Below are 25435 nucleotides of genomic sequence, written 5' to 3' on the forward strand. Positions count from 1 at the left end.
AATCAGAATCAAATAAAACATGTCACACTTTCATACTTCTAGCCCCTGCATCTACTGCTTCTTTAGTTCAGAATGCTCTCTCCATCTCCTGCTACTCATACTCTTTGGAAACAAATTCAAAAGCAATGTACTTGAAGCCTTCTCTGAAACCCCAACTCATAGAATTAATCATTTATTTATCTTTTTAAATTTTCTATTTTGTACCTATGTCAATTTTGCATTAATTTATTATTTTGTTTATGTCTGTGCCTGAGATCTCCTATGTGCATGGAATGTGTTTATCCTGATTTGGATATGGTTCTTCTGTAAGTCTAAGTATCCCATGTTTGTCTATTATAGCATTTTCCACATTGCACTCTAATGGTTAATTAACTATTCTGTCTCTCTGGTTGGATGCTAAACTCTTTAAAGGATAGGAACACATTAGAAATTATTTCATTTTGTTTCTCCAGTGTAAAAGATCTTCAATTGTATAGACTGGACATTTAAGAGTCTTTGTTAATTTCTGACAAGGGTAACAAGATCATCCAATGGGTAAAGAAAAGCCTCTTCGACAAATGATTCCAGGACAACTGGATATTCATATGTAAAAGAATCAAGTTGGACCTTTACTTCATACCATATACAAAAAAACTCCATTAAAAAAACCCAAAAAAAACTCAAAATGCATCAATGACCTAAATATAAGAGCTAAAACCACAAAACTCTTAGAATAAAAATTCAGGGTTAAATCTTTATGTCTTTGGATTTGGCAATGGATTCTTAGATATAAGAAACACCAAAAGCATGGGCAACCAAAGAAAAAATAGATCAATTAAACTTCATCAAAATTAAAAACTGGTGCATCAAAAGACATCAATAAAATGAAAAGATCATTTCTAAATCATACATCTGATAAGGGTACAGTATCCAGAATAAAGAACTCTTACAACTCATCAACAAAAGGACAAACAACCCAATTACAAAAGGGCCAAAAGACTTAAGTAAACATTTCACCAAAGCAAATGTACAAACAACCAACAAGTACATGAAAGCTGCTCAATATCATTTCTTACTATGGGAATGTAAATCAAAACCACAAAAAGGCACCATTTCATACACAGTAGGGTGGTGTTACTTTAAAAAAAGTAAAAAAGGAGAATAAGCATTGGCAAGAATGGGGAGAAACTAGAACCCTCAAACATTGCTGGTGGGGATATAAAATGGTTCGGTCACTGTGGAAAAGAGTTTGGCAGTTCCTCAAAAAGTTGAACATAAAATTATCATATGATCCTGTAATTCTACTCCTGGGTGTATATCCAAATACTTGAAAACAGGTACTTGAACAGGTACACCAATATCCACAGCAACATTATTCACAATACCAAAAGGTAAAAGCAGACCAAATGTCTATCAATAGATGAATAAATTGTGGCACAGAGATGCTCCTTGGCTTGCAATGGGATTATGTCCTGATAAACCCATCATAAGTTGAAAATATCGTAAGTCAAAAATGCATTTAATAAAACTAACCTTCCGAACATCAAAGCTTATCTAGTCTATCTTAAACGTGATCAGAACACTTATGTTAGCCTACGCTTGAGGAAAATTATTGAACACAAAGCCATTTTATAATAAAGTGTTGAATATCTCATGTGATTTACTGTATACTGTACTGAAAGCAAAAAGCTTTCACAACCACCATAATGTTGAAAAATATTAAGTTGAACCATCATAAGTAAGGGACCATCTATATACATACAGTGGAATGAGTATTGTTTGGCCATAAAAAAGAATGAAGTACTGATACATGCTACAACGTGGATGAACCTACAAAACATGCTAAGTGAAGGAAGTCAGATATAAAAGATCACATCTCGTATGATTCTATTTATATCAAATATCCATAATAGATAAATCCATAAAGACAGGATGCAGATTGGTCATTGCCTTGAGCTGGGAGGAGGGAGAATGATAGAGAAAAATTACTTAACAGATAAGAAGTTTTACTTTGAAGTGAAGATAGTGTTTTGGAACTAGATAGAGGTGGTAGTTGTGCAATAATGTGAATGTAATAAATGTTCATCTTAAATGGTATAACACAATTTTATGGTATGTGAATTTTATTTTAATCAATTATTAAAACACACACAATGTGTTTGTTAAACGAATGAAAGAATGAATACAACAGATATAATTAAGGCTAGGTGGCCATAAAGTTTCCTAGGAAAATAAGGGTCATCTTCTTTGAATACAGAATTTGTGATTATTTTTTAAAGACATGATAAGCTGAAAGTTTCATAAGCAAGCACCTCCTAGATCTGAAAACTGTGTGAAGAAGAGGAATGAGGGGACTTGATGCTGTCTGACGTAATATTTGGAGATTATGATTGGTGTAGCTGATGCTGTGGTTTTCCACCTAGATCCTCTTTCATGACAAAAATACTCACTCCCCAGCTGCCGGGCAAGTTACCTTGGCTGACTGTGCTGCTTCTTCACCCAAATTTATACCCCTCTTCAGGGGCACATTCGATTACTTTTCAGTGAAGGACTACAATAATATATTTTGTATTATGGTAGTGCTATGTCTGGGGATAAATCAATGAACAGGATGGTAAGGATCTCTGCCTCAGGACTCAGACAAGTATATAGATAATTAGAATAAAATAAGCTAAGTGACATGATAAGAACACACAATTGAGACCTAATTTGGTTTTGTGACAGGCTCAGGGAACTCTGAGACTTGATAAATGACAGGAATTAGGCAAGTGAAAAGGGTGGGTTAAGACAGTTCCAGGTAAAGAGAAGATCATATGCAAAGGCCTCTGAGGAAGAAGAGTCTTATAAGCCATGCTTAGTAGTACAAACTACGTTTTATTTGTTGGTTTTAGGTAAATTGTTTATCTTGTTTAGGTTTGTTTCTTCATGAATAATCAGGGAAAATAACAGTTCTTACTTAGTAGCATTACTGTGAAAGTTATGTCAAATAAGGAAGGTTAAGTGATAAACATTGTATAATCTATTATTAATGCTGACATTATTATTACTGTCAAGCCATGGACAAACACAGCATTGGTGGTAAAGGGGCAGAACCAAAGCTATCAGCATTACAGAAGACAGGCAATAAAGTCTGCACAAGATGTTTTCCAGAAATTCAATCAACAAACCACCATGGTGTGTTATAAGCAACAGATGTTACTGATTCAATCTTATAAGTAGAAAAGCAGATGAAAAATAATTAACACTGTCTCAAAATCATAAAGACCTCCAGTTTTCCAATATACAAAGTAGCTTTAATGCCTAGTACCTTGTTTCTATTAATGGCAAATAATTCTACCTCTCTCTCTGTTGAGAACCATGAATAGTCTGGCAGTGGCTCTCTATAAATCTTAACAGTTCACATTCAGGAGTAATTCCTCTAAAAATGCTCTCTGTAAACATAGGATGCTTTTAGATAAACTGGATGGAAAAAATTCCAGAGCCAGAAACTGGTTTTTCCTTGCACTCTAACTTAAATAAAACTTCACACAGTATTTGTTACTTTTCTCTTCTTATTATTAATAAGATAATAAGTTAAATAATAATAAGCTAAAGCTAAATAAGTAGGCCAGGCATGATGGCTCATGCCTGTAATACCAGCACTTTGGGAGACCCAGGCGGAAGGATCACTTGAGGCGAAGAGTATGAGACTAGCCTGGGAACATACAAGACCTTGTCTCCACAGAAAATTTAAAAATTTAGCTGGGTGTGGTGGTGCATGTCTGTAGTCCCAGCTACTGAGGGGGCTGAGGCAGGAGGATGGCTTGAGCCCAGGAGTTTGAGGCTGCAGTGAGCTATAATTGCGCCACTGAGCTCCAGCCTGAGCAACAGAGTAAGACCGACATTGTCTCAAAAAAAAAAAAAAAAAAAAAAAAAAAGAAAGAAAGAAAAAGAAAAGAAGAGAAAAGAAAAAGATAAATAAGTAAAATAATTGACCCCCAAAACAATAGATTTCAAGAGAAAATGTGAATGTATCCTGTAGCCTGAAGTGGATTCTTTCATCAAATAAGCAAGATGTTAAAAAAATGCTTACACAATCCTAAATTTGTAATAATTACAGTGTAACACCAGTAGGACTAGCAGGTTTCCAAACAAAATCATCAGCTACAATTACACAATATATTTTATGTTTGTAATGAAAAGCAGAAGTAATATCAAAACACTTAGGTTGGATATGCTAAAGATTATATCACCAACTATTCTTCTGGCAATGAAGTATTAGCAAATCAATCATTTCCTACCTGCTGGCCATATTCCACTCAAGGGCTGGATTTTGAGAATTCCTTTCACTTTCTGTTAGCACCCCTCCTGTGCCACTTTCCTTCTCTGGTTTTAGTTGACTCCATTGTGCAGTACCAATATTGATAGATTGTAGATCTATTTGGTATTGTCTATCTTCAATTTCTGATCCAGGATCTCGAAGAATTCCTAAGTTCAAGGCTCTTCTGTAAAGGCAGTGAAAGAAAGGAAACAGACGATATAAACATTCTATGTATTTTCTGTTCACTGATATAGTACCATAACCATTTTTTTTTTTTTTTTTGGACTACTGATGAATAAACTAGGTTAATCACATCTATGATACAGGTTTTAGAAAGCTACCATACATTATGATTTGAAAATTTATCAAAAACTTATCACTTATGGTAATCCACACTGCAATGATTTCTACATTATTCCTGGTACTGTACTCTTTTTCTAAGTAGTTTCACATACATGATTTCAGTCCCAGAGATGCTGTTAGGTTCTACTAATATTATTATGTCCCTTTTTACCAGAGAATACAATTCAGAGAGACTGAAAGATAGTCCAAGTTACAAAGCTAGTATGTGACAAAACTACAACTTAAATTCAGTTCCCCCCCCCCCAAAAAAAACTCTTTCTAATGTTCATCTATTAGCAGGCATCTATGGTTTTGGGACTTTTTGATAAAAGCCATTCTCACTAGGGTTAGGTGATATCTCATTGTTGTTTTGCTTTGCATTTCTCTGATAATTAGTGACATTAGTGAGCATTTTTTCATATGTTTATTGGCCATTAGTCTATCTTCTTTTGAAAAGCTTCTGCTCATGTCTTTTGCCCACTTTTTAATGGGGTGGTTTGATTTTTTTCTTGCTGATTTGCTTGAGTTCTTTGTAGATTCTGATTATCAGGTATATAGCATGGGAATATTTTCTCCCATCCTGTAGGTTGTGTATTTGCTTTGATTGTTTCCTTGGCTGTGCAGAAGCTTTTAATTTAATCAAGTCCCATTTATTATTTTTGTTGTTGCTATGATTACCCTTCGGGTCGTCCTCATCAATTCTTTGCGTAGGCCAATATCTAGAAGAGTTTTTCCAATATTTTCTTCTAGAATTCTTATGGTTTCATGTCTTAGATTTAAGTCTGTTATCCATCTTGAATTAATTTTTGTGAGTGGTGAGAGATATGGATCCTGTTTCAATCTTCTACATGTGGCCATTCAATTTTTCCAGCACCATTTACTGAATAGGGATTCTTTTCCCCAGTATATATTGCTGGCTACTTTGTCAAAGGTCAGAATGGCAATATGTGGATGGTTTTATACCTGGGCTCTTTGTTCTGTTCCATTGGTCTATGTCTCTATTTCTGTAGCAATACCATGCTGTTTTGGTACAATAGCCTTATAGTATAGCTTAAAGTCTGGTGAAGTGATGCCTCCAGATTTGTTCTCTTTGCTTAAGGTTGCTTTGGCTATTTGGGCTCTTTTCTGGTTCCAAACGAAGCATGGAATTATTTTTTCTAGATCTACAAAGAATGATGTTGGTATTTTGATAGGGATTGCATTTAATCCGTAAATCACTTTGGGTAGTATGTATATTTTAACAATGCTGATTCTGCTGATCCATGAGCATTATATGGATTTTTATTTTTCCATTTGTTTACATCATCTGCAATTTCCTTCCTCAGTGATTTGTAGTTCACCTTGTAGAGATTTTTTACCTCCTTGGTTAAATATATTCCTAGGTATTTTATTTTCTTTGTAGCTACTGTGAAAGGTATTGAGTTTTTGATTTGATTCTCAGCTTGACTTTTGTTGTACAGGAATGTTACTGATTTGTATACATTGGTTTTGTAGCCTGAGACTTTGCTGAATTTATTTATCAACTCCAAGACTCCTTGGCAAAATCTTTGGGGTTTTCTAGACATAAGATCACATCTTCAGCAAAGAGCAATAGTTTGACCTCCTCTTTCCCTATTTGGATACCCTTAATTTCCTTCTCTTGCCTCATTGCTTTGGCTAGGACTTCCAGCACTACGTTGAATAGAAGAAGTGACAGTGGCAACCTTGTTTTCTTCCGGTTCTGAGTGGGAATGCTTTCAACTTTTCCCCATTCATTATGCTGTTGGCTGTGGGTTTGTCATATATGGCTTTTATAATTTTAAGGTATGTTCTATCTATGCCTATTTTGTTAAGACTTTTTATCATAAAAAGGTGCTAAATTTTGTTGAATGCTTTTTCTGCATCTATTGAGATGATCATATGATCACTGTTTTTGCTCCTGTTTAATAATGTGGTGAATCACATTTATGGATTTACATATGTTGAACCATCCTTGCATCTCTGGGATGAAGCCCACCCACTTGGTCATAGTGGATTATTTTTTTTATGTGCTGCTGAGTTTGTTTTGCTAGAATTTTATTGAGGATTTTTATATCTATATTCATAAGGAATATTGGTTTATAGTTTTCTTTTTTGGTTGTGTCCTTCTGGCTTCTTAAGCACACAGGAATATTTATAAAAACTGACTATCTGCTAGGCAAAAAAGGTAGCCTCAACACATTTCAGTGAATTAATATCATATAGACTGTATCCTCTGAACAAATTACAATTCCATTAGATATTTTACTAAAGAAGAAAACTCAAAAAACTGCCTTTGGAAATTTAAAAACAAATTTCTAAATTAGTCACTTATTGGTCAAAAAAATTGTAATAAAAATTAAGAAATACTTAAAAGCAAAATGTTATGCATGAGGTTGTGGGATGTAGATAAAGTAGCACTTAGAGCAAAATTCATTGGCTAAAATGCTAGTTTTAGCAAAGAAAAAAGGCTGAAAATTAATAAGCTAAACATAAAAGGTAGAATAAACAACAACAACAACAACAAAAAAAAAAAAACAGAGGGAAGCATATAGAGCAGAAATTAATGAAATAAAAAAGAGAGATCAACAAAGCCAAACTTAGATAAACTTCCAGCATTCAAGAAAAAACAAAGATCAAAGGCCAAATAAACTATATTTACCATAAAAAAGGAAACATAACTATGATGTTGTAGAGATCAAACAGATCCACAGTAAAATCTTTATGAAGATTTTACAACTTACTATGAAAAAAATCTCTCCTAATCAGCACTGTCCATAGACAATATTTCTTATCCTTTCACCGTGGGACTAATATAAAGGTTGTCCTCTTATTTCTTCCACCAATATACCATTATTTCTCCTTATACAGTTCTTTTTTCTACATAAAAATGATGACTCTATTTTAAAACTATACCCTGACAGTATAAAGCTTCTGGTAATTTAACAAGTAGTGGAAAGCAACCAAGTTCTTCCTTATGACTAGCCTTAGTCAGGAAAGTCAAAACGATACCCTCTTCTCAAAGCAGTCCTTTCTCCAAACCTAACTTACATTCATTTGTTTAACAGATAAATATGGCACTGTATGCTAAGTCTTTTGATAGGCCCTAAAAATACTAGGTCCCTGCCCTCATACAGCTTACAGTCTAGTGGACGATTTAGAAGCAATTATGAAACAGCTAATGCTACAAAAGGTTAGGTATAGAATGCAACTGGAAGCACACAGAAGGGACACTTGACCTAGACTTGGGAAGCTGAAGCAAGAGAAGGCAATGTTTCAATGAGTTCAAAAAAACCCGGTCATCTTATTTTATACAATAAAGAACATATCTCAGACAAATGGAACAGCAGGATCAAAGGCCCAATGGTGTGAGAGAATAACACATCCAGAAATTTTGAAGAGGCTCTAAATGGTGGGCATGGAGAAAGGCAGGGAAGGAAGCAATGCCATAAGGCAATGGAGGCTTCAAGCCAAACGTAGAGTGTCCCCTACAAGGTCCAGCCTTTGGGAGTGAAGAGGCACAGACCACAGCTTGGGCTCACCTTCGCAAACTAGCATTTTCTCCGCTGCCAAATAGGTTACATAAATTATATAGTAGCACAGTAGTCAGGAGCAGAGAAAAACCTGGATTTGAGTCGTAATTATGAAAATTAAGTGAGATAATACATAAAGAGTCTGGCACAGAAGTCATCGTATCATAAACATTTCAGTGTGTTAGAAAAAATATCATCGTATTTTGAATCTTTCCTCAGCCTCTGTATAAAATGTTAAACAGAAGTAAAAATGACACCTGGCATGGCGGTTCATGCCTGTAATCCTAGCACTTTGGGAGGCTAAGCCAGGAGGATCACTTGAGGCTCAGGAGTTCGAGACCAGCCTGAGCAAGAGCGAGACCCTGTCTCTATAAAAAACAGAAAAATTAGCCAGGCGTGGTGGTGTGCTCTTGTAGTCCCAGCTACTCAGGAACCTGAGGCAGGAGGATCATTCAAGCCCAGAAACTTGAGGTTGCAGTGAGCCACTACTACACTCTAGCCTTGGAAACACAGCAAGACACAAAACAAACAAAAAAATACCACCAACAAAAAAACCCCAGAAGTAAAATGAATAGAAAGTGAGAGAAAGACAGACTTAGCTAAACAAAGCATATATTAGGGTTCTGAAAAAAAGCAAAAGCTTAGCAGAGAATACCACTGACCCTCAATTTACTAATAATAAATCAAACTCAATGAATTCTACTCACATTTTCTAATTTGATCTGTTTCATCAACCTAAAAACATTTTAATACGATGCTGGTTAATATGCAATAAACCGCTTCCTTTCTAAGCCAAGAAAAAGTTTACTGTGGAAAATTTAGGCCGATTAAAAATATACTTTCATCTTTAAAAAACACAGTTTGTTCAACAGTTTCTTAGCCTCCTGAGATTCCAAAACCAGGAAACATCAATGTATTTCTTATGTAGGCAGTTTCCCAAGTATAAAATTAAAGTTCGTATTATAAATTGTAAAGGTAGGCCATTTGCCTTATTAGTTTTGGTTAACATAACAATTATATTTTAAGGAATTAGCAAATATGCATAAACATTACAAGTTTTGTTTGATTTTTCTCTGATAAAAATAAATACAGGATAGTTTTTTTCAGACTTAGAAAACAAAAATCTAACTTTTCTTCCTTATCACATAATCCCCATGACTTATTTTCAATTCTTTATAGTTAGAGAAAAATGTGCTAGTATTATAATACAGCGACTTACTTTATTTTCTGAAAAATAGTTGAGGCTTTTTTTCCTCAAGTTGAAATAGTAGCTAATCTTTATTCTTTATTCTTTAAAAGTATATAAAATATGCTCCTATTTTGTTGTATACATACTCAAAACAAGTTGTCATTATTATAGAATATTTGAATCATTTTGCTTTGGTTATCAATACTAAATTAAGAAAACATTCAAAATGTTTTCAAATACCATACATTAACTTTTAAAAATTATTTTTGATTGACAAATCATAATTATATACATTTATAAGGTATATCAACTTTTATTAAGCACTATTAGAGCAAGATGTCTTCTGATATATTTCATATCTCATGGTACATTAGATTTTTTTAAAGATATAAATACATAAATAGTTATGGGCATAACATCCAAAAATAATTTATTTTTATTTTTTTAAAGGTTGGACATCATTTTACAATTTTAGAACTTTTAAAACACTATTTTCCCTAAGCAAAAAACTTTCTAACTTAAAAACAGAGTGGCAGGAGTGAAAAACAATCTGGTTACAATGCCAAAAACAAAAGTATATTTTATTCAAGAGAGCTTTGATTTAGTGCCTCAAGTTTTCACAGCACAAGAAACAACTGCAGGATAATTACAGCAAAGAATTCTAATAGAATGATACTTTACTGGGGAACTAACTCAGTGAGAACCAGAATACCTAATATTAACAATGCATGCCTCAAAAAAATACCATGTAAATACCTTATAATAAAAAAGTCTTATTGTTTCATTTCCTAATTATATTTTTCCTAGAAATGTTTGCTATCATAAATAGGAATTATATTTTCTTGTCTCAGATTCACATACTTCTATATATGCTCTATGAACTTTGTTCCCTCTCCTTATTGTAGCCTTTAAAACCTTTTAGCAATTCAAATCAGGAAAGGGGGTGAGTTAAGATGCCCATAACTTCCTTACCCTTAACACAAAAAGCTGCTTTATTGGCTAAAATGTAGGAGTTATAATTGTAATTGCTTTGCCCTTCCGAAACTCTTCTCCCATACCATTTGAACCATTCGGCAGGTGGTGTAGGAGGATAAACTAAAGTCTGCAATAGTTGGTCAATAATGTAATCATAGGAACCAAAGACGACTTTAAGTATATAACAGGAAACATAGCTTTAATGTTTTCCTTTTTAAATTGATTTAGTCTGGGTCAGGCCTTTTGTATGTTTACATAAGGAACAGTTCATGTTGAACCATTTACTACTCACTGCTGAATAGGCATATCTCGGGAATTCACTGTAAAGAAGTAAAATTCATTCACTTATAGCTCAACTGAGATCTACAAAATGTTAAATAAGCCAGAAAATAGGAATGTAAAAAGAAGTAAAACTTTATGTCTTGATTAAATTAAATGGCTACATATTTATCTGTAAGCGACAGTAATTTTCAGAGTAAAACAGGGAATATCACGGTTGACTGTCAGGCTGAAACCAATGCTGAGTTCCATGACTTAGGGCAGGGGTTCTCATCTTGAGGGTGGAAGAATCACCTAGGGAACTTGTTAAAAATGTTAAGTTCCCACCTCTAGAGATTATGAATCAGCAGGTTTGAACTGGGGTTGAGGAATATGCCCTTTCCCTTCTCTCTTTTTTTACCTAAACTAGCATCCCTATTGATTCCAAAAACCCCACTCTGATACTTGGAGCATCACATCTCTTTGACTTCAACATTACATCTCTGCTCTCAGAACTGACATGAGCAGGGAAAGGGACCAATAAATCTGCGGCTATTTCATTTATAAAACAGACAATATTTGCCCTGCCTCCTTCACTGAGCTATTCAGAGGAAACATCTCTTCTCTTCTTCAAGGCTAAGGTTTCTGTTAATTCACTCTTTGAAGGCTGGGACATGTCCTTTTTTCTCACCCTCATAGTACACAGCACTTAGAACAGGGTTTGGCACATGGTAGGCTTTTAATACATGAAAGTTGAATGAGTAACAAATATTCTTTTTTACTCCCTTTACTTCCCGTGGGGATTTTACTCAATTACTTTTTCCTTTTCTCTCTTGTACCTTTTACCCTTCTGGCTAAAAACATGCTCAAGTTATTCTCTTTGTAAAAGAGAAAGACAAACTCTCTCCCTGAGACTCTACATCCCCCCAGCTACTACCACTCTTTCTCTCACATTACCCTTTAGCCAGAAACTTATTTTTCTCTCAGTATTTCCATTTTCTCACCATTTATTTTCTCCTCTAACCAAGAACAATCAGATATCAGCCCTACCTTCCTATATTTCTCTGAAATTTTCCTGGAAGAGACCCCAACTGATTTTCTAATTACTGGATCCATGGGCAATTTTCAGTCATTAACTCAGCAGACTTTTCTGGACATGCGATAATTCAAAATGGCAGTGTAGCATACTGGTGAGGAGCATAAACTGAAAATTTAGCCTTCCTGTATCTATAATCCTAACTCTGCCACCTACCATGGATGGGCTGCCTTTGGACAAATTGAAGTTTCAGTGCTTCATTTTACTCATGTAAAAAGTAAAGTCACTGGAGGAGTTAAATGAGTTAACCCATGCAAGGCAGCATCTGACATAGAGTAAGCTAATAACGTATCAACTAAACTTCCTTAATCTCCTTTGCTAGATTCCTTTTTTCTGTTTGTCCCTTTTGATACTGGTGTTCTCTGGGGCTTCATCTTCGGTTTTATTTTATGCTTTGTATGCAATCATTTGTGGCACAATTCATTTACAAATGCCAGTACATGTACTTCCCAATTGTAATTACAATGACAACTTCTGGCCCAGTCAATTTTAGGATGAATAGCACACTTCTGTAAGACAGTTGGCTAATGTTAAGTTTCCATGGTCAAGGAGGGTACACTATAATACTGTATTAAAGGCAAAAATTTTAAAGTCACAATTACATTCAAATTCTGCTTCTACCACTTAACAAGCTATGTATCCTTGGGAAAGTCACCTAACCTCACTTAATATCAGTTTCTCCCAAAGGGGATAAGGATATCTACCCATATATATAGGTTTCTTCTGGGATTTAATGTGGTAACTTTAATTAATATCCTTAGTATCTAACAAATGACACCTAGTTATTGCTGTTACTACAGTGGGTAAGAAAGAAGCTGACTGGCCTGCATTGAGACTGAATCCGTATAATTGGTCTTACTCTGCACTACAAAATGCAAAAGAACATTGATTATACAGAGGCAGTTTAATAAACAAAACGACCCTTTAAATAATTTCTTAAGTTGAAACAGAACATTATATAAAAAAATGGTTTCCCTACATTTCTAGGCAACTTCACCACAGTATAAATATTCATCTCTTTCTACTTGAAGATTCTCAAAATATTCTTACTAGTTAAGCAAATAAACTAAATTTTCACAATTTATCTTCAAGAAAATATGAGCTTTGAATTTTTTTTCAATTAGTCACAAACTTGGGCTGATAAATTCTCATTTGCTCACTAATGTTATCAATGGGTTATATTGGCATGATGATTTAAGAAGCTATATGGTCAATGTGAAAAGTATACCAAACTAGACCAAACAACTTTCATCTTGTTATAGATGTATTCCAAGGAAATGCACTAACTGATCATGACTGCATGGAAAAATCTGTTGATGTTATTAAAGAACCTATATGTGATCTCAGAAATTACAGAGAAAGGAAGCTACTAGAATATATAGAAAAGGAAATGTTATTTTAATTTTATAAACAATTTAATTATGTTGATCTTCAACAAAATTGATTGTCTATCAGAAGGTTTTTGAGCACTTATAATAAAAAGTGTTCTATGTTAGTAGTTATGTAAGTTAACTAAGAACAAATTAAGCCAAATCAGACACATTTCTTTTTCGGTTGTATGACAAGGATAACAAATGGGAAAACAGCATCAGTGTTAAGAAACTTGATGTTATAAAGTGTGTAAGTGACTCTGTTAAGACACTTTTATTAACACAATAGAGAAATATGGACTTGAGGAAAACATAGCAAAATAAACTTAGAGCTGATTTAATACTACATCCAAACAATATCTACATGGAGTCAGGTCTCTAGTAACATGCCAGAGACCTTGGCTCAATTAAATGGTTTTTGTCATTAATTTTAATGAAATCATATAGATTGGTCATCAAATTTTCAGATGACAAAGGTGGGAAGTATAGCTAAGACAGTAAATGAGAGAATCCAGATTCTATATTATCTCAAAATACTGGAAACAGTGAATCAAAACTAATATGATGAAATTTAACAATAACAAATGCAAAATTCTGTATGTAGGTTTAAACTACTAACATATAGGATGTGGATAAGATGGCCTGAAACACTTCAAATTAAAAAAAATAACAATAAAAACAGCAAAGTAATGTCTAGGAAAGTTAAGGCTAGTTTATGAAAAAATAGTAAAAGCATTGTCACATGTGATTCTAGCCTTTTAATTTTTAAATAGTATATATAACACATATCACACTCCCACTATAAAGTTTCACAAGATTAAGCGATATCTTCCTTATTGTACTAATAAAAGAGTACAATTCCTAAATACTATTCTTTCATTAATATTCAAACAAATTTTAGAATGAGTGCATTTTATTTTCATAGTTTGAATTTAAGCAATAATATATAATAATTCATTATTACACCAGGAATCAAAGAGTTTTTTGAGAATGTTAGAATAATATATTACAGGTGTGTTTATATAAAATCCTCATAGATTTCTAAAACATGAAGTACTTGGCATAAAAGTTAACTTCATATATATTAAAGCCCAGAATGGTCTTTCTTAGCAGTGAAGTTTACTGCAATTCCCACATAGGTGACTTTGAAAGACTAACTGTAAATTTAGTAAAACCCCTACATTCTTTAGGTTTCTTTTCTGTAGGTTTCTAAAGATGGTAATAAAATAAGCACATCAAATTTATAATGTGTCCTTATTAGAGATAGTCAGACTTCCTACTTGCTTCTAATGTTTCTACAACATAACTCTGGCAACACTTCTGTTTTAGGACTCTCCTATAAAATCTGCCATGGCTGCAAGTCAACTTCTATTTTATAAACCTTGAATCACCCAGACTTTATTCCAACTGTATGTGCATCCTTTCTCATTCAGATATTTTCCTCCTATCTTTATCCAATTTTTTTCATTTCATTTACTCAAAATAAATGATTTGTCATTAACAGATTTCCTACTTCCAAATCCAATCTGAGTATACTATTTGAAAATTTCTATGAAATTCTATTGTTTGTAACATTCTCTCTTTCTCTACTAATCAATCATTACCCATCATCTCCTACACATAAAATTACATTAACATAGAAGACTTCTTTTCAAACATTATAATTTAAGTTAGGATTCATAATTGACTCCCTTTTATTCATAATATCAGCTAAAGATGGTCAGCAATAATAATGATATTTAAATTCACAGCTGACTCACTAAAAATAAAATTTTAAAATATCTAATGACAGAAATGTTCATAGTACATTATTTAAAAAGGAAGTCAGGTTCTTCTTAATTTTTTGAATAATTTCTATAAGAAAAAAATCCTATAAAAGTATTTATAAAAAGTAAATTGAAGATAAATTAGTTAGACTATATGTAAACCAGTCCTAATTTCAAATTGCTTGGAAAATCTCTGATAAAAATGTTAACAAAGATATCTCCCTTTATATCTCACCAAAATCATTTTTATTACTATGTTTCTATCATTTAAACTTTTTTCTTCAATTATATTCTTTCCACATCATTTAGATTCTACTACCAAACTATAAAGTGGTTTGTAATTCCAACTACATACATACACATAAATCACAGCAATAATACCAACAATATCACTGTACATTTGCTTACAGTTTTGGTTTGCAAAGGAGTTTCAATATATTGGTAAATCACCACTCACAGAGTGCTATAGGTAGATTGCATTTTACAGATGCTGATGTTTTAGGTAAGAAGGCTAAGAAATAGCATAGTCTAAATGGAAATTACACCTTCTGACTACAAGTTCAGTCCCCTCTTGTTGCCTACTTTGTATACATAACAATATGAGAACTGGCTTTCAAAATAAAACGTAAGATTATGCTTTATTAAAATGTATTTGCGGCCGAGCGCAGTGGCTCAACGCCTGTAATCCTAACACTCTGGGAGGCCGAAGTGGGTGGATCGCTCGAGATCAGGAGTTCGAGACCAGCCTGAGCAAGAGCGAGACCCCGTCTCTACTAAAAAAAATAGAAAGAAATTATATGGCCAACTAAAAATATATATAGAAAAAATTAGCCGGGCATGGTGGCATATGCCTGTAGCCCCAGCTACTCGGGAGGCTGAGGCAGGAGGATCCCTTAAGCCGAGGAGTTTGAGGTTGCTGGCTGATGCCACAGCACTCACTCTAGCCTGGGCAACAAAGCGAGACTCTGTCTCAAAAATAAATAAATAAATAAATAAATAAAAATAATAAAATAAAATGTATTTGCGTGATATGTAGTTGGGTGAAAAACTGTGACACTTCCAATTAAAGTTAATAATGCTAGTATTTCCAAGGCTACAGATTAGAACTGATTTAAAACAGGAAATATGGAGAGGAAAAAAACTCTTTAGATTTGGTATATAATAAACAAACTCCTTTAAAAAAAATCTTGCTACATAACTTTACATATAACTGATAATGTATGGAGTCATTTCAAACCCACAAATAATACAAAGTTGGTCAGGAATAGGTACCAGCAGTCAATGTTAGCAAACTTACATACAGTAAACATTAAGCAATTCTCTGTTTATTTGTAAAGAAAAATATTAGTTTTTTAAAAATGCAGCAATAGTTCAGAAAATCTCTTAATATATAATGTTGAAAATATGAATATCTTAATGTGCAAATTGATCAGAATAAATTTTTTTTAAAGGAAAAATACCAATCAAGAATCTTCTAGACAGCAACAAGTACTTTGTAGTCCAACATATGATTAGAAAATTTGACATATTTTCCCTAAGTTCCCTTCTATCACTATACATCAGAGGGCACATATCTATAGTAATCACAGTAGGGCATCATTCATTAAAGTATCACTTCCAGTTGACATTTCCCTAAATGTCATCCAGTAAACATCCAGTCCTAAGACAATCCTAAGTGTGTAGTGTATAGTGCAACAGTATTAACGCTAAGTGTTTGCCAGAATGTAGAGAGCAATGCACTCTTCCCAATACTCAGCTATTGGAATGTAAATCTGACACAACCACTTTAAAGAATAATTAGGTGATATGTAGCAGCACTGAAGCTATGCATAAACTATGACCTAATAATTAAACTTCTAGATACATAGGCTAGAGCTGTGCTCCCCGATAAAATAACCACTAGCTTTATGTGGCTATTTAAGTTAATTAAAATTAAATACAATTTTAAAATTTTAGCACAAGTCACAGGTTTAAGTTTTCAGTATCTACATGTACCTAAATGGTTACTGTATTGGACAGCACCAATATAGAAATTTCCACTATCGTGGGAAGTTCTATTAGAAAGTGCTGCCCTAGAGAAAGTAGTATTAATATAAACGTGTATAAGGAGAATAATGAAGAATATTCATTTTAATACCATATGTGATAAAGAAAAACTAAAAACTTAAATGTCCATCAATAGAAGGAATGACTAATAATAACCTGGTATACTCATGCAATAGAATATTATATGACAATAAAAAAATCTATGAATGAAATTGTAAATATTCAAGTGAAGAGTCTTATATGCACACAGCAAGTTGCAGAACAGAGGTAGGTGGTGGATATAGAAGACACATTTTCTTGTTCTTTGTATTGTTGTGATAGAGTTGTTTCAATAAAAAGGCCAAATGAAATTAATGGTGTAGTGGTTAACAGCACAAGCTAGCCATGTGATCGATCCTGGGCTTCATTTTCTCCACTGCAAATATGAATTATATTACTGAGCAGTACCTAAGGCTGTGGTGAAAACTAAAGGAGGTGATATACATGAAAGTACTCTGTGAACTGTGAAATGCTATCCAAATGCTAGCTATTAATATGACCTACTATTAGGTAGGGCTTGAAACTATAAGTTGAAAATTATCTGGGAATTTTTAACTGATATAAACCTCTTGTGTAGGTGGGATAAGGATACTTATAAGGTTTTTTTTTGTGGTACATACATAATTTCTTAGTTCATTAGTGATATTTTACTTTTGCATAAGCAAAAAGGGATAGAATCCTTTCCCCAATTCAATCAAAATACTACACTTAGGTTAAGCAATTGTTTAAAAAATATTCAACAATTATAATTATGAATAAATTATAAAATACAGAAAATATTTCTGAATATTTAATATGTACCAGACAAGGTGTAAATGTTTTACATGCATTAATTTATATAAAATTATAAGGATTACATAAATCTCATACTCAACTATTGGGAATGTAAATCTGACATAATCACTTTAAAGAACAATTAGGCGATATCTACCAAGTGACTACTTGTCTAGAGAATGGAAAGGCTGGAACTCAAATTTATTCAGTCACGTGTGAGAATTTGTGCTCTTTAAGCACCTATCATGTGCTTGGCACTGTATTTAATCCTCCAAAAATAGTGCAAACTTGATCAAAAATATTCAGGGGGTCCCCATGCACCTAGATAATGAAGTACGATTTCCTTAACCAGGAATTCAAAGCTTCCACAATCTGATCTCAATCACTTTCCCCCACCTCTGTCTCTCATTATACCACTATAACAAATCCTCTGATATAAAACAAGTCTGCTCACATCTCTAAATGCACCATGCTTTATTTCTGCTTCTATTCTTTGATGCCCTTCTTTTCCTCTATCTGGCATATGTGCTACAACTCAACATATTCTTCAAGATCCCAGCTAGCTCCAATTCTGCCACTGAGTTTTGCTCTGATATCTACAGCCCCAAAAAACTTCCTTCTGAGAAAATAACCCTTATTTAACATCTATAATCAAGATGTGATTAATTACACGGATATGAATTAGGACACTCTATGATTCTAAATGGCAATGATGTGACAAGGAAATTCTGTAAATGTACATACTGTCAAGGGATGTGCTTGCTGTTTTCCAAGGTTTGGCATTAGAATTTGTTTCTTCTGAAAACTTTTTCCTATAGAAACTTAATAGTTGAGGTACTACAGAAAAACCTCCATTATATATAGGATTAAATGCTATCTAGATATCCAGGAATAATTAAGTTTAAAATATTATATATTAATATTACTACAGAAAAGAACTCCAAGTACTATATTTTACTTGCACATTAAGGAACTAATGACGATGAAAACAGATCACTTAGGATGCGAAACACCATTCTGTCATTCCTAATATAAAGATATATTTTTTTCTTCAGGGAAAATCACAACGTAAAAAATCTTTTTCTCCATCTTATCCCCCAAAGTATGGAGATATATTTATTATTTGGGCATCAATGTTTTAACATGGCAGAGTTAAAAAATGTGGCAACAATAAATGTGATATGCTTATGCTTATATCGAAAGAGTTGATTTAGTAGTATATCAAAAGCTTTAGCCACATAATGTTGACTTTATTCAGCAAAATATGAACTATTTGACCAAAATATTTAAGCTACACTATCTATTCTGTCAATAAATCTTTATATAAGCTTTAATTGATACCAGAGAGCAATATTCTTTTATAAAAGTAAAATCAGGTAAGTAATACTAATATACAGTATAATTAAGAAATACATTACCCCTGGAGTTTTTCTAAGCCATAAACATAAAACAGAAAAGGCATATGGAGAATTAAGGCAATATATAAACAACATAATAATGTATATTTGGCAGTTTTTACAAAAATAATGACTACAAAAATATTTAGTATTTGTGCTTCTATACCATGACCCTACACATTTTAAGAAAATAACCCTGTAATAGAAAAGAAAACGTCAAGCAATAGCAAAGACAAACATTTAAAACATGAAAGTGCAGCTATTCGAAATAGGGACTCAAAACCACAGTAGAAATCCAGAGAACAATTATGTAGTTTTTAGATTTTGGTTACAAAAGAAATACAAAAACTTTTTGTTTTTGTATTTCTTAAAAGGAATACAAAAGAAACTGCCTTAGGTAAGATGGAATATTACCTATAAATTCTTGAAATTCAAAAATTTAGTTCTAAAAATGACATGGTTAAAAGTGGGGAAACAGCTAGGAAATATTCTACCAATAAAATTGAGACATTAAAGTGGTGAAAAAGGATATTTTTCACACCTTAGCATGTGTTTTGAGGCAAAAGCATTTAAAATAAAATTTATGAACTGAGAAACAATGAGGTCAAACAGCTGTTAAAGAGATGCTACAAAACTGACTCCCAATTTAGCTGGTGATGAATTTTAAATCTCTTTTCTTTTCAGTAACACTGTAAAATATTCCTTAAAAATATAATCATTTATAGAAGTAAATATGTCCTTTCTGTTTTAAGGTACTGAAAAAAGAAAAAGGAAAAGAATATACTTCAATAAGAGGAACCATTATCATACTTACTTCTAAACATATTTTCCATTACCAATTTCTTTAAATGCATTTATTCATTATATCATTTAAATTTTATTATACATCAATACTTTCTTCTCCAAATACTCAAAGTATCTGCAGTTCATATTTTATTTGCATTAATAAAATCACATTTATATTAAAATGCCATCATACATAACTGTCATTCAACAATAACATGCTTTTGAGATATACATGTTGTATATCTATATCTTAACATGCTGCAAAATAATGCAATAGAATGTGCAGAAAATTATTGAACCTATTTGTTAAAGGCCAATTAAATAATTGTTTACAAATTAATAATAAAATTTCTCATTTGTAAAAAAGAAATTTTTACCTTGTATTTCATTATGCTTACAATGCAATCATGACTATTAAGATCTTAAATATTAACATTATAAACCATGACATGAAAATGAGTTAAGCTACACTGACAATAGCTTAATTTACTTCTCATGAAATATCTTCTCATGGGATGAAATAAACGCAGATACTACATTAGTACACTCAGGATATAAAAAAATTCTGGTAATCCTAGCACTCTGGGAGGCCAAGGTGGGCAGATCGTTTGAACTCAGGAGTTCTAGACCAGCCTGAGCAAGAGAGAGATCCCGTCTCTACTAAAATAAATAAATAAATTAATTAATTCTGTGAGTTTTTTAAACGTACCATATATTTCTTTGCCTAGAGATAATGATGTTTAAAAAAATCAGTCAAATAATATACTTTAAGTATAATGATAAAGATGATTAAACTATGTTCCATGAAAGTAAAACTATGAATATTTTTATCACCAATGTAGCTTTACATCTTGCAAATAGCTGGCATAAGGTAGGCATTAACAAGTTATTTTAAAGAACTAAATAAACAACATAGCAAAACTGATTCACTATGAATGGAAGAATGACAACTTATTTCATTATAGAAAGAGCCTTTTTGGCATCTGGTGCTTGCCTGTAGTCTTGTTCACATTAATGTATTAATGATGTATCCAACACTAGCACTGAAAGAGAGACAAAAGATAAATACCAAAAATATCTGGATACTCATATAAGGAGAAAAGATGAAACTGGTTCCTCAAATAACTAACCTTCAAACACTCCCCTACCCCCCAGAATAGAGCACATATTCCATAGTCAGCTTGTCAAGTGCTGAATGACTACTGGGTAAGCAAATGATATTATACTAAAAGTAAAATTTAAAAGGATCCAAAACCAAATTTAAAGATCACAGAAAAGATGAATATGAAAGAATACAGGATCTGTTTTCATATACTTTAAACTGAATACAAATTAAAAAAAAACCTTAAAAATTTAAAATAAATACCTAAAGCCTCAAAGATCTAATGGTTATAAAACTGCCATTTTCTTTCTGCTTTTTAAAACTGAAATTACAGAATTCAAATTAGTCTAAAAAAACTAGGAAATATCCATAAAAACAACCAACTAACCCAACTTCTCATAGACCCATCATCACAGGCAACTACCTTTGACAATTTGGTGTGCAACCATACAGGCTATTTCACATTCACACATAAACATGTAAATGGATGAGATCATACTATACATGCAGTTTTAAAAATACTTTTGTTCACTTAACAAATACTTAAATACCATTTTATGCTAATAAAGAGGCATACATATCATTCTTTGTGATGGCTGCTTAGAATTTCATTGCATGGATAGTCCCTTATTAACCAATCCTCTACAGCTGAGCATTCACCTTATTATCAAATCTTTACCATTATATATAATCAGCCACTGTTGCTCATTTACATTGTTTAAAAAACAGCCTAAACCAATAGCAGTTTAGCACTTTACTGCTTTACAGTATGTGATCTTAGAATAATTAAGAACATCAGTGATAATCACACTTTGTTCCATTAATGGCATATAATATTGCTGAAAGCAATTTCGTCAATACTTATTTGCCCATAAGACTCACACACCAAGGAAAACTACACTGTAAAGGCAGTTTCCATCTTGAACTTTATATTCCAATAAGAGTTTGTGGAAAGAAAATGCTGATTTAAAAACCAGGTCTACAGGTAGAGCTAGCAAACCTAAAGAGCATCTGTCTACAGTAATGTTAGTACTGGCAGTCTTTAATGTTGAATCATCTCTTTCATGAGAATCACAGTTACTAGGATGATTATCCACTTATAAGAAATAAATATTTTAATGAAAATGAGAGGTGGTTATTTAAAAGAAAATAGTATCCTTAATTATAATAATGCTGCTGCTAGGTATAGTTAATGACCCTATATATTAAGGAAGGTTGAACTTTAATGACCTGGACCACACTATGGTCACAATTGGTAGCAGAACATTGATCATCATATAAAAGCCACCAAACACATGAAAAGAATTACAGTACATCACACATCAAACATTTTGGCCTGGTGCTTCCTTCCTCTAATTCTACTGGCAGGAAATGCTCTACATATCCTTTGAGGTGACCAGACACATTTAAAAGTAGTCCCTTGTTAAAAAAGCTCTTGGATACTGCAATTTTCTCCAAAGAGGAGAACAGCTTCTGCTCGGCACTGTTGCACTACATTTCCGTTTGCAGCACAGAAGTGGAGCTCCACTGATAAGGTATTGTAACTGCATAATGTAATTCTTCTTCGAAGGGTTAAAAAAGTATGGGTCATAAATCTGGAAAAATGTGTTTTCACATTGTGTATGATATGAGGCAAATTCACTCATAACTGTTATAGATTTAACTATTTTACTGTAGATAAGTGTAAATGAAGTTAAATATTATTATAAGTAAACATGTTTTAGACCTATATCACCTTATAAGTTAGCTTTTCATCTGAATATATTTATAGCACTGTAATAAACTTTTAAAAATATCTCTCAGACATGCCCATACTTTAACCTGAATAATGTACAAATGATTCTGGTATACTATTCCAAAAAAAAAAAAAAAAAAGCTGCCAAATATTTAAGAATGAACATTTTCAAATAAAATAAAGTTGGAAAAAGAATAGTGAGAGATTCAAACTGAAGGATTTCTGATATCTGTTGTGATATGAAGTAGGATTTAAAAAGATCAAAATGTATTTGATTTTATTGTTTTATTCTACGGTATAAATATATTTACAACATAACTTGACACTGTTTATCAGAATGACAGGCTATTAAATGATTACTTTTAATGTATGTTCTGTCATCAAACTGAACAAATGACACTACAACTCTGTAACTCTATGCATGTTATTTTTTTCTCTAGTTTTTGGAAAATTCTTGAAGTTTAGTGGTACTATACCTCAGTTTTATCAGGTGTTCTTTAAAAATCACCTGGAAATACTGAGGTTGTGTTTCACTAAACATAAGCTTCGTGACTTCTATTTAGAACTAAATGACTGGGAATGTGTTCAGTGCCAAAGGCATGCTGTCCACAGTGTGTTTGATAAGCTGACATGGGACAGGGATTCTTTTCACTGTTGTGTCAGTTTATCAAACCCATACCTGGACGACAGTCAATTCAGTTAAAGGACAAAGAAGTCCCAGAATACAAAGCACAATTTCCTTTAAAGAAGCTATGCAATTTATGATGTACAAATGCCACAAACATATGTATATGACAGTTTTCGCTAATTAGCTGTAGCAGTAAATGAAATTGATAGAAACTGGTTTAAAAGCTCATGTCATAATCATGGTTATTAATAACTATATTTAAAAATTTATTGAATGAAGATGTTTATAAATAAAAATGTTTAATCTTTATATATTGCGTTTTAATTTTTTCCTTATGGTTGCAGTCAGAGATTTACACAGAAAATGTCATAGTAGAAAAATATATTATTTGATATTAAGATATGACCAACTAAAGTTAAAAATTGTGCTTTAATTCTGATTAATATCATTTCTGTTTTCAATTGTATGATTTGAAATTGGCTCAGAAAATATGTCAAATAGATTAATTTATAGACGACAACTATTGTGAAATTTTTCACAACTGAAAACTTGACATAATATTTAGTTATGTCAAAGTAATCTACAGTTTTAGAGGTCGGAATGGTGGTTATCTTTGGAGTACAGGATCCTGGCTGGGATGTGAATAAGAAAGCTTTCTGAGGTGGATGGGTTGTGGTAATGTGAATACATACATATGTAAAACTTCATCAAATTGTATATAAATGAGTAATATACTTTCTTGTAAGTTGTAACTCAATAAAAAAGAAAAAAATATGAAAAAAGTATAAACCAGAAAAAATTATCTATGTACTAACTTAATTTGTACCTATTTTTACAATCATGTTTGTATTTTGTATTACTTTTGTCAATGTGGAATGCTTTTCAGATATCTGGTTTTTGCTCAATGTTCAATGTTAGAAATGATGCAAAAGAAAAGTGTTTCAGATTGAGGAACTCTCTGTCTTCGCCACAGAGGATGCCAGGTCTCCAACAGAGGATAAGTATTTCTAGTACAAAAACAGTCAGTCATAATTATAATGTTTACTTTAGTACAGTGACCTCAGTGGACATAGAATAAAATATAAAGTTAAGCATGTGTATTTAAGAGCTATTGTTTAAATTGGTGCTTGAGAAAATAATTGTTTACTTGTTTTCATGCAAAAATTACAGAGATTTTATGGTTTAGAAGCAGCATTTTTTTTTGCTTTTTAGAGACAAGGTCTCAATCTGTTGTCCAGGCTGGAGGGCTGTGGCACAATCAAAGCTCACCATAGCCTCAAACTCCTGGGCTCAAGCAATCCTCTTGCCTCAGCCTCCCAAGTGGCTAGGATTACAAGTACGAACCACCACACCCAGCTAATTTTTCTAATTTTTGTAGAGATGAGGTCTTGCTATGTTGCCTGGGCTGGTCTTAAACTCCTCTTAAGCAATCCTCCCAACATGGCCTCCCAAAGTGCTGGGATTACAGGCATGAGCCACCGCACCTGGCCGGTAGCAACATTTTTAACTTATCTATGGTTAGCAAGTGCTCTGGTAATTTATTATTAATCGTACATATTCAATGAATTTATAGATGCTTGCTTCCTGATTTTCTTTCTAATTAGCTTTTATTTTGGTGGAGGGGATAAAAGGGACTTGGCTCAAAATGGACACCAGTCAATAAAGGGTAAAATGGATCTTTCTCAAATTGTAACTACAAAGGCAAGAACATTTCACATTTACAAGTGTCTTAAACTTGATGTTGGTCAAAGATTTTTTAAAAAATCAATCTAGCTATTTATCAATCCATCCATCCTATTTAATCCTTTTCTGATTATGAACAGGTTACGCTATGTGAATAACAATACAAATAAACACGGAGGTTACTCTTCAGTTACAATATTTGATCTTTCTTATTAATGAAAAAAATCTAATTCTCCATTTACATCAAACACTTAGAAGGCAGCACAATGTTTTATTATTTTTTTTAAAAATTGTTTTGTATGACAGTGGTTATGGTGAACACCCACCATATTCCAGAAGCCCTGAAGATGTAAAGGTACACTATACATCATCTCACTTGCCTTTAAGCCCAGAGATGTTTAGATAGTAATTTCATGTGATAATGTTAGTGCCTCAATGAA

The 25435-nt window shown here is 32.7% G+C and overlaps 1 protein-coding gene across 1 annotated transcript in view; it reads right to left on the reverse strand.

The window, feature by feature from the left end:
• VPS13B (vacuolar protein sorting 13 homolog B) overlaps positions 1-25435 on the reverse strand; it is a 754271-nt gene that overhangs the window by 276702 nt on the left and 452134 nt on the right. Inside the window, exon 31 of the mRNA XM_069465462.1 lies at positions 4260-4463. Within this exon, the coding sequence (XP_069321563.1) occupies positions 4260-4463 (204 nt within the window). The remainder of the gene's footprint in view (positions 1-4259; positions 4464-25435) is intronic.

The sequence above is a fragment of the Eulemur rufifrons genome, chromosome 3 (assembly GCF_041146395.1).
Source record: "Eulemur rufifrons isolate Redbay chromosome 3, OSU_ERuf_1, whole genome shotgun sequence".
In the NCBI taxonomy this organism is placed as follows: domain Eukaryota; kingdom Metazoa; phylum Chordata; class Mammalia; order Primates; family Lemuridae; genus Eulemur; species Eulemur rufifrons.